The sequence below is a fragment of the Muntiacus reevesi genome, chromosome 2 (genome assembly GCF_963930625.1).
Source record: "Muntiacus reevesi chromosome 2, mMunRee1.1, whole genome shotgun sequence".
Taxonomy (NCBI): Eukaryota; Metazoa; Chordata; class Mammalia; order Artiodactyla; family Cervidae; genus Muntiacus; species Muntiacus reevesi.
The window spans coordinates 45132147-45145847 of NC_089250.1; the positions used below are offsets into that span (position 1 = coordinate 45132147).

The following is a 13701-nucleotide window of genomic DNA, read 5'->3' on the forward strand; positions in this document are numbered from 1 at the left end:
ATAGTTTTGACTATTTAGACCTTTGTCAGCAAGGTGATATCTCTGCTTTTTAATACTCTGTCTAGGTATGTCAGTTTTTCTTCCAAGAAACAAGCGTCTTTTAATTTCATGGCTACAGTCACCATCTGCAGTGATTTTGGAGCCCAAGAAAATAAAATTTGTCACTATTTCCACTTTTTCCCCTTCTATTTGCCATGAAGTGATGAGACTGGATGCCAAGATCTTAGGTTTTTGAATACTGAGTTTTAAGCCAGCTTTTTCACTCTCCTCTTTCACCCTCATCAAGAGGCTCTTTAGTTCTTCTTCACTTTCTACCATTAGGGTGGTATCATCTGCATATCTGAGGTTGTTATTTCTCCCAGCAATCTTGATTCCAGCTTGTGTTTCATCCAGCCTGGCATTGCACATGTACTCTGCATAGAAGTTAAATAAGCAGAGTGCAAATATACAGCCTTGTCATACTCCTTTCCCAATTTTGAACCACTCCATTGTTCATGTCCAGTTCTAACTGTTGCCTTTTGACCTGCATACAGGTTTCTCAGGAGAGATAAAATGGTCTGGTATTCCCATCTTTTTAAGAATTTTCCACAGTTTTTCTTTTAATGTTCTGTCTTTCATATATAATGCTGGAATTGATTCTCCTTTTGGTGTGAGATGTGGGTGTGTTAGTTACTCAGTCATATCTCTTTGTGACCCCTATGGACTATAGCCCCCCAGGCTCCTTTGTCCATGGGATCCTCCAGGCAAGAACACCTGAGTAGGTATCCATTCCCTACTCCAGGGGATCTTCCCAACCAAGGGAACAAACCCGCATCTCCTGCATTGCAGGCAGATTGTTTACTGTCTCAGCCACCAGGGAAGCCCTTGGTATATGAGACAGGGATCCAATTTTACTATCTTCCTCCACGTGAATAACCACTAGAAACATTCATTTCCCCCCACTGATCTGTGACTATATGAGCAGAAATGTTTCAGGTTTTCATTTATGCATGAATCGACTTTGATCTCTTTCTGTTGTACTGGTCAATTCCCCACTCTGTGCAAACCCCTCACTCTGCATTCTACAGCCCTGCCAGACTTAAGGTATACTTTTTCTTTTCTTTTCCCGCCTCCTCTTTCCTCTTCTTGTTAACCCTGGCCTTGGCTCTCTATAATAAAACAGGAACCATACTGTCCAATGCCTCAAAAAAACCCTGGGTGATCTGGATTGCAACTGCACTGTATCTACTTACCAATATGGGGAGAACCTTTTATAATATTGATTCTTCCTATTAATAAACCTGATGGTCTGTCATTTTATGTCTTCTCTAATGTCTATGTTAAAGTTTTAAAATATTTAAAATATGGTTGATTTTAATTTTTGTCACATATTCAAAAAAGCAAAAACTTCTCAGATAATGGGTGATATATTTCGATGGTTCTAAAATTTCAAAAACTATAAAAAGAAATACACTAAAAACTCACTTCTGCCCCATTCTTATTTACCACATTTCCCAGTCCCTCACAGTAACTATGTCCAATCATTTCTTTTTTATCTTTCCAAGGTGTTTTTCCTTGTGGTTAGCATTGAAATTTCTCTATAGATATTTAATACCAGACTTAATCTTTCAAACCCCAGTAGAACAATAACGGATATTTAAATCCCAAGCTCTCATCAGATGTAACTTGGTGCAGATGTGTGCCAGGATGCTGGTCCATTTGAAACCATGCCTTCATGACTTTTTCTTACAAAACATCCTTGTAAAGGTCCTTTAGCGAAGGGGTCCTGGTGAAAACTGCTTCTGTTTATCCACAGGCCATCACTTCACACTCATTCCTGAAGGAGGTCTTGCTGAGCACAGAATCCTAGTTATTTTCTCTTCACTCTGAAGCACCCGGCATTACTTTCATGTAGTTTGAACTACTGGAGAGAGACGGACTTTCTCAGTTCCAGTCCCAAGATTTCCCAGGCAGCACCGTGACAGCCGTGTCTGGGCTAGTGGAGCGTAGAACAACAGCTTGCCTAGCATGCAGGTGGGAGGACAGGGTTGTGGGCCGGTGGTGACAAGGGGCCCGGCAGCAGGCAGTAGATGAACTTGGCCCAGGTAACAGACTATAGTCTCCAAATCATGGCTGAAATTCCCCAGCATATCCCTATCATTGGAGGGGGGGGGGGGGTCCTTCTCACACACTGTAGCACCCTTTGGGTACCACGGACACCTGTGTGCTAGCATGACGGGACCCGGAAACTGCCCTCATCATGGGATAAGCCCTGCCCTCCCTGCCTGCGGCCCCCAGCTCAACACTTAGCACAAATCCCATGGAACCAGACTCCCACACACTTGTCTGGAGGTGCCTGGCACACGTGGAGTAGGCCACCCTTTCCAAAGCCTGACCAAGCCGCCTCCATCATGGACGACCTTCACACCCCGTCATGCTTCTCAAGTGGCCGAAACCTCGCCCTCATCCCTCTCACTTCCTGACACTCTCTTCAGCCTTGACAGGAGGCTCCAGTTTGAATGTCCTCTCTCTGGAGACCCTGTCCAGCCCAAAAGGCACACAGCCCACAAGGCACCAAAGGGTGCTCAGTATACCTGCATGTTGGCCCTAAGCTGCTTAATGTTCTTAGAAATCTGATTTTAAACTCAGAGCACTTTTGTGACTTCATTTTCAGCCTCTACATACAACAGGGACTGCACAATATGTGCTGATATAAAGCAGAGGCACTCCCAACACAGGGAATTTCCTTGACTCCCAATTTATTCAGTGAAAACAGAAAAGCTGTGGACAGTGAGGGAGACACATCTTGGTGGCATTTTGATGAAATCAAAGCAATACAAGTCTTGCCTTCTCAATTTCTTATACTAATATGAACTTTAAATGCAACTGAAGGTATAATTATGAAATCTAGGTAATACTCACATTTTCAAAGAGTAGGATGAGGGAGAAATTGTGGAGAAGCTCTGCGCTCTGGGGACTGAACGTGTGCCTGCGGCCCACGGGACTTGGGTGGCAAGTCCTCCTGGTCTGGGGTGGGGCTGGGGGACACGCCAGGCAGGGCCCTGCCACCTGCCGGGTTCCCAGGAGCCACCTGCCATGGCTCCCATGGCAGATGCAGCTCCATCTACGTGGCTGAGAACAGGACAGTGAGCAGGGCCACACAGGGCCACGGCCCATCCCAGCATGCATTCAACACAGAAAACAGATCCTCTCTCTGTAATGGATCACTTTCTGTAACAGGTTGCTTTCTGTAACTGCAATTGTTCTCAACTTTCAAACAAGCTTAACTATAGTAAGGACAGGACAAGTGTTTATGAAACTGAGGGACTCTGACAAAGGACTGCATTTTGTCAAGTTATTAACTCCCTTCAAAAATTTTGGGGTGGCGATGCAGGAATGGAGAAGTATAATGTGGATCATTTAATTACAGTATAACAGAAAATAAAACACAACTGAGCTTTGAAGTCTAAAAGTAAAGTTTTTCAAATGGCCAATACTATAATTAACTTGTTCACTTTCTACATGATTGTGATGTTCAGCAGCCATTAAAATGCTTTACCAAAGTAAAAACATGAAAAAAAAAGTCAATAATTTTTAAAAACTCCTAATAACAACACTTTCGCAACGATAGTTACAGAACGTGGCTTTTTAATGAATCTCATACTGCAATGAAGACACTGAACACTTATGAACAATTACATCAACACAGTAAAAACACCTGCTTCTACACGACACTTATAAATGCACACTTTCCCCCCAAAAAAACCTCATTTTTCACAGATTTAAGCAACAGATGATTTACATAGGATTCTTCAGTTCCAGAATAGGTACAGAATTTTCACTCTGCAGAAACTGATGTGCAGTGGCTGAGAAAAAGGGTGTCATTTGTCCAACAACACACCTCTCAAGAAATTCTCTTGACACATGGTTTCCAGTAAACACACATTTCCTCCTGCTATGACAGGAAATTCTGGACTCATCGGCACATGGACAAAACCACTCCCACTTCCAAACACTACTTCAGATGAAATCAAGGCAGTGGGTCACATGATTTCACTGCAGCCGCATGCACACACATCCCCGCGCACACTCATGTGCACAAACGGGTGTGCACATACAGCACCCCCAGCTCCTTCATGACACCCGAAGACACCCCGTGACCACGGTGGCGGATCCCGCTCCTGAGAAGGGCCAAGGCCCGGGGAGGGAGATGGGGCTGCGTGTGGAGCCTCATCCACACGGCTGGCACATACACAGAGTTCACTTGCTTCCCACTGTTTCAATGGGCAAAGATCTGGGTAGGTCTGGCGCAAAGACCTGCAGACATTTTCCAATGTTCCTAGCAGTGACTCTAGTAAGACATTCAGCTGTGAGACTAAAGCAGGAGAGGCCGGTGTGTGCAGAGGCAGGGGGCAGTTCCGCGTGAGACCCGGGGTGGGAGCCATCCTCACACCGCAGTCAGGGAATGTCGGACTCCAACATCAGCTCCTGAGCCGCCGCTGCTGTAAAGCTGCCCTGAAACTCCTGCCGCCTCACCCTCGCTCCTCTGATCTCCCTCCCACCCGGCCAGGGGTCCCCCAGACCCAGTCCTGACCATCCAGAGCCGAGAGGCCTGAGGTCGGCTACCGTGGGGCCTGACAGAAGGACCTGCGGGCAAAGGACCAGCACTCAGGCCGCCCCACCTGACACCGCAGAACAGAAGCGGTTACAAGACGAGGCCGACACGATGGTCTCCAGCGTCCCTCTCGGTGCCTGTCCCAGGACAGCCTCCAAGGGTTACAAACAGGGCAGGGGGAGGCTAGGGGGCACTGAGAGGTCTCGCTATCAAATTATAACTCAACAAGAAACACGACTCGTGAACACTGGACAGAAAGTCCTGAGAAGGCAGGAGCGACAGGCTCCAGGCAGAAGGGGCTCCTGGCAGCCCTTCCTGGGCAGGGCCATTGCTGCGCCCACCTCTCCTGCCTTCTGGATGAGCTCATTTCAGCTCTAAATCACAAGTGCCTGAGCCAGTAACAGAGACACCCCAAGTTTCCCAAATACTTCATGTCTGAGGTAGAACTCATTTATTTGCATTGCTGGCTCTCAGATGCCACCAGGAAGTGAACCCACTTGGAAACATGCAAACCCAAGGTGTAGAAAATAAATAAGGTTTGTCTTCAGGTAGCAGGGCCTTCTAGAAAGGTCAAGTCACATTCAATGGATAAGTCATCTGAAACTTCTAAAAACTGTTTATAACCACAGCTATAAACTAAAGTGCTTTAAATTTTACTTAATATCTGGAATCAGTGATTAGAACCATTCTATTTCAGAGTTTGCCAGCATGAGATACCTCAGGAGATTGAAATGGTTTTCCATAAAAAGAGCAGAAATTTTTTCTTTTCAAAAGAAAATGTCCAAATGTTGCAAATTCAACATTCTACGCTTTTTTTAACTTCTAAAATCCAAGCAGATTTCACAACTGTAACAGAACACAGAGGTGAAGCTGAGTCAGCACACGCTAGAACCCCACACAGACGTGAGGTCTTTGCCCACTCCCACTGGACAGGCACACATGCACCATCGCTCCAGATGCCCCGCCCTCCTGTCACCTGACACTCCAGGGACTCACTACACCAGCGGCCATGGAAGGGGCTCCACCTCACGGCCGCAATGCCCACACACACAAAACAGAAAGAAACAACAGGGCACACCTCTGGACACTTCATGCAAGCTGGGTACAGTGAGGAGAGAGCGCCCTGCTCAGGTCCACCACCCACAGCCGCGGCGTCCCAGCGCCCAGCGAGCCGGCAGGCACGGTCCCGGCCGGCGGGAGCCTCAGAACAGCACCCTCACTTCTCCTGTAGCAGCGCCGGGATGTTGATGTTCCAGCCGATGGCCTGCCGGTCAAAACCGCAGGTGAACAGGTTGCACACAGGGTGGTCCTCGCTCCAGGCTGAGCCACACACCATCCGCCGGTGGCCCTGCAACGAGGCACAGCGCTGTCAGAGCAGGGCCCAAGCAGGACCACACCCCCACAATCCGTCAGAAAGGGGGCCCTGAACTGGACCAGTCAGGAGACCTCCTGTGCTGCTGGGGGAGCTGCTGTGAAACGAGGGGTGGGAACACGGCTGAGTTCAGTGCAGCCCAACCAGCGCCTCAGGACCCTTTCTCTAAGGAGTCAGATGGCAGTCAACAGGAAGAATGCAGAAATGGTCCCTCTGGGATGTTTTAAAGAATAAATGAGGATGGATGATGTGAAAAGAAACATATAATTCACTCAAAGACCCCAAGTACCATTTGAACAAATAACTGCTTCAAGGAATAAAAGAGCTAGAAATATACCTTTGGTGCCAAATAAAACAAAGATAAAGTAAGTGGCCTTTCAAGCAGATTCCCGCCACCTTCAGAATGCTGCAACAAACCCTGCAGGCTATCTGGGGAGTTTAAAGTGGGACACACTGACCTGTTACTGTAATATACAACAGGTACAGGGCAGGATTCAGAAAAGCCGACAGAAATCCAGTAAGTAAAACAGACTCTCAATAGAAGAGCACCAAAATTCCCTCTGCAAGACATCCCCAAGGGGGTTGCTGTCCACACACTGGAGAGGCCTTCCCAGGCCAGAGGCCCAGGGCTGCCAGTGGAGGGATGCTCACAGTAGGAGCAAGGCCTGCCCTCCATGACCACTGAGAAAACTGCAGCAGGTCACCTGAGACAGGCACTGAAGTCAGGGCTCCGGACGAGAGACCACAAACGCCAGGGCCACTGCAGGACACTGGTGTCAGCAACCTCACAGCGGGCAGGAGGGGCTAGGAAGCTGGGGAGTGGGGGGTCCAGAACACCCCCACCAGGCCCACGCACCCACTCACACCCCTCTGCTCACTGGGCCCCAGCGCTCCCTAGTCCTAACCCTCAAGTGACCGAGTACTTCTGATGGAGACCCGGTAAGAAGAGGGCGTAAAATTGTGAACATTCTTCTACTGACTGCATGTGAGGTGGTTGTTTTGAATGTACTTCGGTAATTAAAACCCACTGTGAGAATTAACTTCCTTCTTCCAGGAGGGACTCCTGGAGCACTGAACACAGCCAGGCTGGCTGGGAGCTCCCCTCCATCAGAGAGCGGGCTTCGCCCCCAGCCCCCCGCCCCCGCACAGGCGGCCCCAGCACGCACCTGCCGACTGCTGCGCGGGAGCCTGGCCAGCCGCACACCCGACATGTCGAACAGTCTCACCTGGCGGTTGTCGTGGGGGAGGGCAATGATTTTTTGGCCAACACACACATTGATCCTACAAGGTGTAGGAGAAGAGAAAAGTAAATTACGTAACCAACAGTGACAACACAAGTTTTTCAGATTACAGGAAATAATGCAGTGGGGGTTTCATGCATTCCACTCTTCAACCCAAAACACATTAGCAAACCAAGGTGTTACCAGCCTAAGGCATCAGAAAACGAGCTGAGTTACTCACCTGTAAATTACATGTGCTACACAGTAACCTCTGGACAAAAAGAATTCATTCTTAATTCTTAAAAACTCAATACATCAACCTGATTTTATACCCAGGTTTCAGTATTTATAGAATACAGAATGTGCATTAGAAGAGGATCAATAAAAGATATTTTCCTGGGAGTCTAATGCACTTTTCCCAAGGCCATACCAAGTGAACACAAGTTTACAGGAACCCAACACATGCCACAAGCCCCCTTAAGGCCACCCTAATGGTCCATGGAGGAGCACCCATCACCTGTTGATGGCAGAGTCTGTGCGGATGGTGGCAATGGGGGACCGCATGTTCTTCAGGTCCCAAACCTTCACAGTGCGATCATCACTGCCAGAGACCACGTTATCTCCCACGGTGAACACAGCAGAGGTCACAGTGCTGCCAAGAGAAGGAACGGGGTCAGAACCTCGTCATGAAGTCCCTGTCCACACTGCACAGCAGACACCCAATCCTGCCACCCCGTGGCCTGTCGGGCGGATGGGGAGGCAGGGATGTGAACATCATGAGTCGTCGACTCCACTCACTGGTCCTCCCACTAACCCCTGCCAGCACACAGGGTCCCCGCTGACCTCTCCAAGGCAGCCTCACCTCGTCCCGGCAGCGGAACAAGGAGAGACTCCCAGACAAGATGGGCCAGATAGACAGAATCCACCCAAATCTCTAGAGCAGACAATTAAACATCCACCCCAACTGAGACTTTCAGACAATTCAATCAGAGCACTGGAAAAAAATTCATTCCAACAACAAAAAACCATTTAAAAAATGATCTGAACAGACTTCTCCAAGGGAGGTTTACAGATGGCCAATAGGCTCATGAAAACGTGCCCAACATCACTAATCACCAGGGAAATGCACACCAGACCCCAGTGAGCTGGTACTCCACGCCTGTCAGAATGGCCATCATCAAAGAGACAAGCGATCAGTGTTGGAGAGGGTGGGGAGAAAGGGAACCCTCCTACAATGTTGATGCAAATGTAAACTGGTGCAGCCACTGTGAAAAACGTGGAAATTCCTCAAAGACAGAACTATCATGTGACTCAGCAATTTCACGCCTGGGTATTTAACTGTAAAAAAAACAAAAAAAAAAAGATACACACATACCAAAGTGCATGGCAGCACTGTTTACAACAGCCACAACACAGAAGCAACCAAAAAGTCCATTAACAGAGGACTGGGTAAAGAGGATGTGGTTCATACAGAGTGGGATGGACCTAGAGCGCACAGTGTTAAGGTCAAAGGCCGAGTGCACCACAGGGAGAAAGACAGAGACAAGGGTAACCCCAAGAGCAACCCGATGACTCATCCAAACTCCTCATCTGACGACAAGGACACAGTGGGGGCTTGAGTGGGAACCAGGTTCTGCTGCCCCTCAGGTCACAGGGCCATCTGAGCACCCAGCCACTGACAGGGCCCTAAGGCAGACACCTCCACTGCCGGCGACCTCCCTGTGGATGTGAGGCCTCAGGAAGTCTGACCCAGTTAAACCTCAGTTAATACTCCGCTAAATTAGTGGGGGAAATCCCCACAAAGCTTGTCGAGCCCTATTAATGAAATGCTGAAAGACGCTGGGTTTTAATGCATCAGGACCCTGACAGGTATTATGGGGCATCAAGGCGAGAGGCTGGCTACAGTCCTTCCAAGGACTGTTCTCCCAAGGCCTCTCCCACACAGTCCCTTGGGGCGGTGGAAGGCCCAGCCCCACCAGCACCCACCGCCTCATTTATCTTGTCGCTGAGAGCAGCCGAGCGTGTGCCTCCAGCTGACAAGAGTGGCTCCGCCATCACGGCACGCCTAAAACGTTCGTTCCGCTCCCTCTGTGGGCCTCAATCAGTGGAGATGGGAAGCTGGGCTCCTCATTAGGACCCACAGCTGTCCCCCCATCACACAGGGAAGCGGCTGCTCTGCATAACAATCTGCTGAAACTTCCCGGCCAAGGAAGAAAGTGCACCATGTGGAAAATGAAGCCCGCAGACAGGAGGCAGCAACTCCTCTGGCACCGGCCGCAGGCGCCTTCTCACTCTGAGGAGGACGGGGCTTCTGGCGGGGCAGAGTGAGCAGGCAGGGAGCACACATTCCGGCAGCGGGGACCCAGGGAGACCCTTTGTGACTCTTCCACTTTGCAGGCAGAGTAAGGGGCTCATGGAGTGCAGATCCAGGTGTGACGCAATACATGGCCCATGCCACCCTCCTGCCTGACAGCCGCTGTGCACAAACCCACAAGGACCTGACCGATGCTGCTCACAGGGGTCAGGTGGCCCCCACCTTCCAACCACTGGCCTCCAAACTGTGCTCTAGAAGCTAAGGTCCCCAAGGAGGAACCCATCCTCGGGAACACCCTGGGCCCTCAGAGCACCGCCCCCACGAGCACAGGCCCCCCAAGTTAGAAAATGCTCGGCTCCCGCAGTTCACAATCTCAGATGCCTGAGTGAGAAACGGAAACTCATCTCCCAGTGACACAAACTTCTGAGGAGTCCTGGAAGGCCAGCTCCCCGAGGAGCAGACCCTGAAATAACAAGTATTCAAAGGAAAAGTCAGGTTTGCACCACACCGATTCTTTCTGGGATTTCAAATCTGGCTTCCCCTGGAGGAGGGCAGGGGACACTCCAGCAAGCAGGGCCAGACCTCACTTGATGCCCCTCTCCAGCTGCCCCCAGGCTCAGTGCAGACATTCCCTGCTCACTTCACGAGGCTGAACCCCAGAACCGCTCCCTCGACCATCGCGTGCCAGGCCCTGCGTCCTACGAGAAAATACACAACAGAAGGTACTGACACTATCCAGCCGAAGGCCCTGACACGGCCGTGTGCACACAGGCCTCAGAGCTGCGTCCAGACCCATCAGGAGTGACACGGGCTACATGGAACATGACACGTGCAGAGGTGCGGGTGTGACCTCCTGCGGGCACCGCCACAGCCCCACCCTGCTCCCTGCTCCGGGGCGCTCGAGGCATCCTGCCAACACCTTATCAGGTCCAGAAGAAGTGAAGACAGAAAGAAATTTTTCTATGACACGTCGTGTCTTGTTTTCTTTAGACAAGAAAGCACCTGAGTTCACACTCTAGGAATTAAGTAAACAATTATATGAAACGAATTTAGGCAAAAAGAAAGAAAAAACTGCATTCTCAGATATTTCTAAGAATGAAATATTCCGTGCTGAGCTAATTTCCAATTTCTTCAATGCCAAAGTTTATGGCACGTGTAGACACCATCAGCTGGGCACAGCCTGGAGTCATCGGCCACCCACGGGGGAAGCTTAATGACCAGTGACTGCCTCCACTGCTGGCCCCTTTTTATAGCAATGGAAACAGAACAAAATGAAACTAAAAACAGGGTGACAACTCTGCCACACTCCACAGGAGGCAGTGGTTCTGGGGGGGGGTGGGGTTCTCTCAAGTGCAGCAGGGGTTCCAGCCCCAGAGTAAGTCTCATAACAGTGAGAGCCATTCACAGGAACGGCCCTGGATCCAACCCACATGGCCGGAGTCCAGCCCCACTGCACGTCACAGAGGGGCCAGAGCATTGTCCCCACGAGGCCGTCCTCAGGTGGTAGTGGAAAGCACATGAACGCACAAGGACTGAGCCCATCAGACAAAAAGTTCTGGGTTTCAGCTATAGCTGATGACAGAAATACATGAGAAATGAACTGCCAATAGTTAAACTCCTGTGACATTCCAAATTTTCCCAACTAAACATCTCTGTCATTTCCAAGAACAGGACACACTACAAACTCCACTTATCAGGAAAACAGCTGGTTACATGAGGTTTCTAAAATTGCTTTTCAGTCAAATTGGTACACCTTGGGCCACCAAAAGCTTGTCTAATAATACAGACCCCAAGCTTCACTACATAAAACCTGTTAAGATTCCTATTATAACAAAGAAATTTCATAATATAGAGTAAAAATAAAGGTAGCATATCAAAAAGGGGGTGGGGGGCTCATTTGTCTTTTTCACAAATGTACAATGAAAACCCTAAACAGACACTCCACCAGGAGCTCTCTCTCCATCCAGCAAAAATAATACAGCCAGATCTCAGGGGGACTCGTCACCTACAGACATTCGTTCATCTTACAGAGAAGTGTTACATCTCAAACCCTACTTTCTGAAAAAGGCACAGGAGCCATGTGAAAGTTGGGGTAACAGTACCAGAAATGAAAAGGAGAAAACATTCTCTCCCCCAGGTCCCAGAGAAGCTGGGCTACAGAACTGAGTCAGTGATGAAACCTACACCGCTACACCTTGTCTTAAGAACAACCAGCACACAGAACACTTGAATTACCTGTATTTCGAGTTAAAAGTACTCACATCATAGAAAATGTTAAGAGTCCAACACACTTCACTAGAGAACTTGTGCTGAGTCCCTATAAATGAAAATATGCCCTAAGATAAGCTTTCCCAAAGTGTGTTCCACATCATAATATAACATGAAACATGCAGTCACATGGTAAGAAACACTGCCTCTGTGTAAGCAACCATCCACTGAGAACACTCCACAGGGACTTTTCAGGGTGACACAGGGAAAAAGAGCCACACTCCTGAGAACAGCACATCTGAGTGTTTGTTTCAATGCTCAGAAAACCACCGGGTGAAGAGGATCAAGAAAACCACCCTAGAAAACCCAGTTACCTCCCAGCCCAGATCAGAGTTAAAACAACATTTACGCGACCAAGACTCACTCCGTGTGTCCCTGGAACACGTTCACAGAGTGGATGGAAGGGTCGCGGAAGTCCCACAGACGGAATGTCGTGTCGCGGGAGGAGGTCACCACCAGCCGCTGGGTCGGGTGAGTGCAGCAGTGGGTCAGCTCCTGGTCATGCCCTGTGGGAGACGGAGGACGCAGTCACAGAGAGGCCCCCCGACTCGGCTCCTGGGAAAAACAGTCGTGGGGACGGTGTGTGGGGTCAAGGGGGGCCCATGTCCCTTCCCCTCGTGCATTCGAAAGAGCTGAACGAGTGTGGGAGGGACACTCCTGAACCCAACGGTTGAAAGGTCAGGAGGGTCTCTAAAGACTGAGTGTATGAGAAAGAACAGTTTTGAGTTTCGCATGTGAGAAGAACCTCTAATAATCCACGGGTGGAGCGCACAGTGGGACACATCCCTATCACTCAATGACAAAACGCGCTGACAAGTAGGTATGAAGGCTAGTGGCAGGCAGGGGGCTGTACACGCCCTGCAGGACTCCTGCCCTGCATGTGGCCACAACCTGCAGATGCGTGCGACGGTGTTCTGGTGATCTCAGTCCATTATAACGCAAAATGGGTTTTGCAGATATGACTAAGGCCTCCAAATCGCATGGCTTTCAGTTAGTCAAGAAAAAGAAAAAGACAGACTTCCTGGGTGGCCTGACATAGTCAGGTGCGCCTTTTTAAGGGTCCTGAGAAAGACCCGCTCCTGCTGGCCTGGAGGAAAGCCAACAGCACGCAGTGAGAAGCCTCTGGCAGGGCCGGGGGAGGGGGGCTGCAGCCGCCTCCGGTACTGAAAGCTGCCCCCAGCCAAAAACCGGCAGAAAAACAGCCACAGGAAAGGGATCCTTGCAATGGCAGCAAGAGAACCGCAGGTCTCAGGTGAGGGCACAACCCCGCAAGCACTCACATCCTGCCCATGACATCCTGCCCATGAGAATCAGAGTGTCAGAAAGCACATGCCCAAAACTCCTGGCCAGGGAGATTTGTTATAAATTCGTGTTATTTTAAGATACTAAGTGTGTGGAAATTAAAGCAAAAAAAAAGCTAACACACCAACCACATTCAAGTATCTACATATTGCATGTCTCTAGGTGCAATTACAACCCCCGAAGATAAGATAAATTTAACCACTAATGGCTCCATTTCTCAGGAGGATCTCTGAAAATCACAGCTGTGCCAACACTCAATCCAGACGAAGACGTCCCTCCCACATGACGCACCTGTCAGGGAGTGGACGAGCTCTGATGTCTCCACATCGTACAGGTTGGCCGTTCTGTCCCAGGAGGCTGTCACTGCCTGCTTCCCACCAACCAGCCAGTCAGCAGCTATGACCACGCCCTGGTGGCTCTTCAGAGATGTCAGTGGCGCCCGGATGGTGGGACATTCGCTGGACGGGTCGGCGTCTGCATCAGGCTCGTCCTTGTCGGAGCACTCCACTTCGTCCTCGCCACAGAGCTGCTGCTGGGGAAGCAGAGGTGGGTCCCTGGGGATCCTGACCTTGCAGACCAGCCACACAGTCAGACCGCTACCGCCTATCCTTCCAGGACTTAACCACCATTA

General features: G+C 49.8%; 1 protein-coding gene across 3 annotated transcripts in view; it reads right to left on the reverse strand.

The window, feature by feature from the left end:
* Positions 1-3610: 3610 nt before the first annotated feature.
* The window catches only part of WDR37 (WD repeat domain 37), a 34797-nt gene continuing 24706 nt past the window's right edge, over positions 3611-13701 (reverse strand). For 2 of the 3 annotated variants that reach the window (XM_065921418.1, XM_065921417.1), the window contains exons 10-14: positions 13362-13602; positions 12133-12274; positions 7704-7838; positions 7133-7247; positions 3611-5942 (exon numbers count right to left, since the gene is read on the reverse strand). In XM_065921418.1, coding sequence (XP_065777490.1) covers positions 5811-5942; positions 7133-7247; positions 7704-7838; positions 12133-12274; positions 13362-13602 — 765 coding nt within the window. In that variant the 3' untranslated portion in view covers positions 3611-5810. The remainder of the gene's footprint in view (positions 5943-7132; positions 7248-7703; positions 7839-12132; positions 12275-13361; positions 13603-13701) is intronic. The other variant, XM_065921419.1, reaches the window with a different exon arrangement.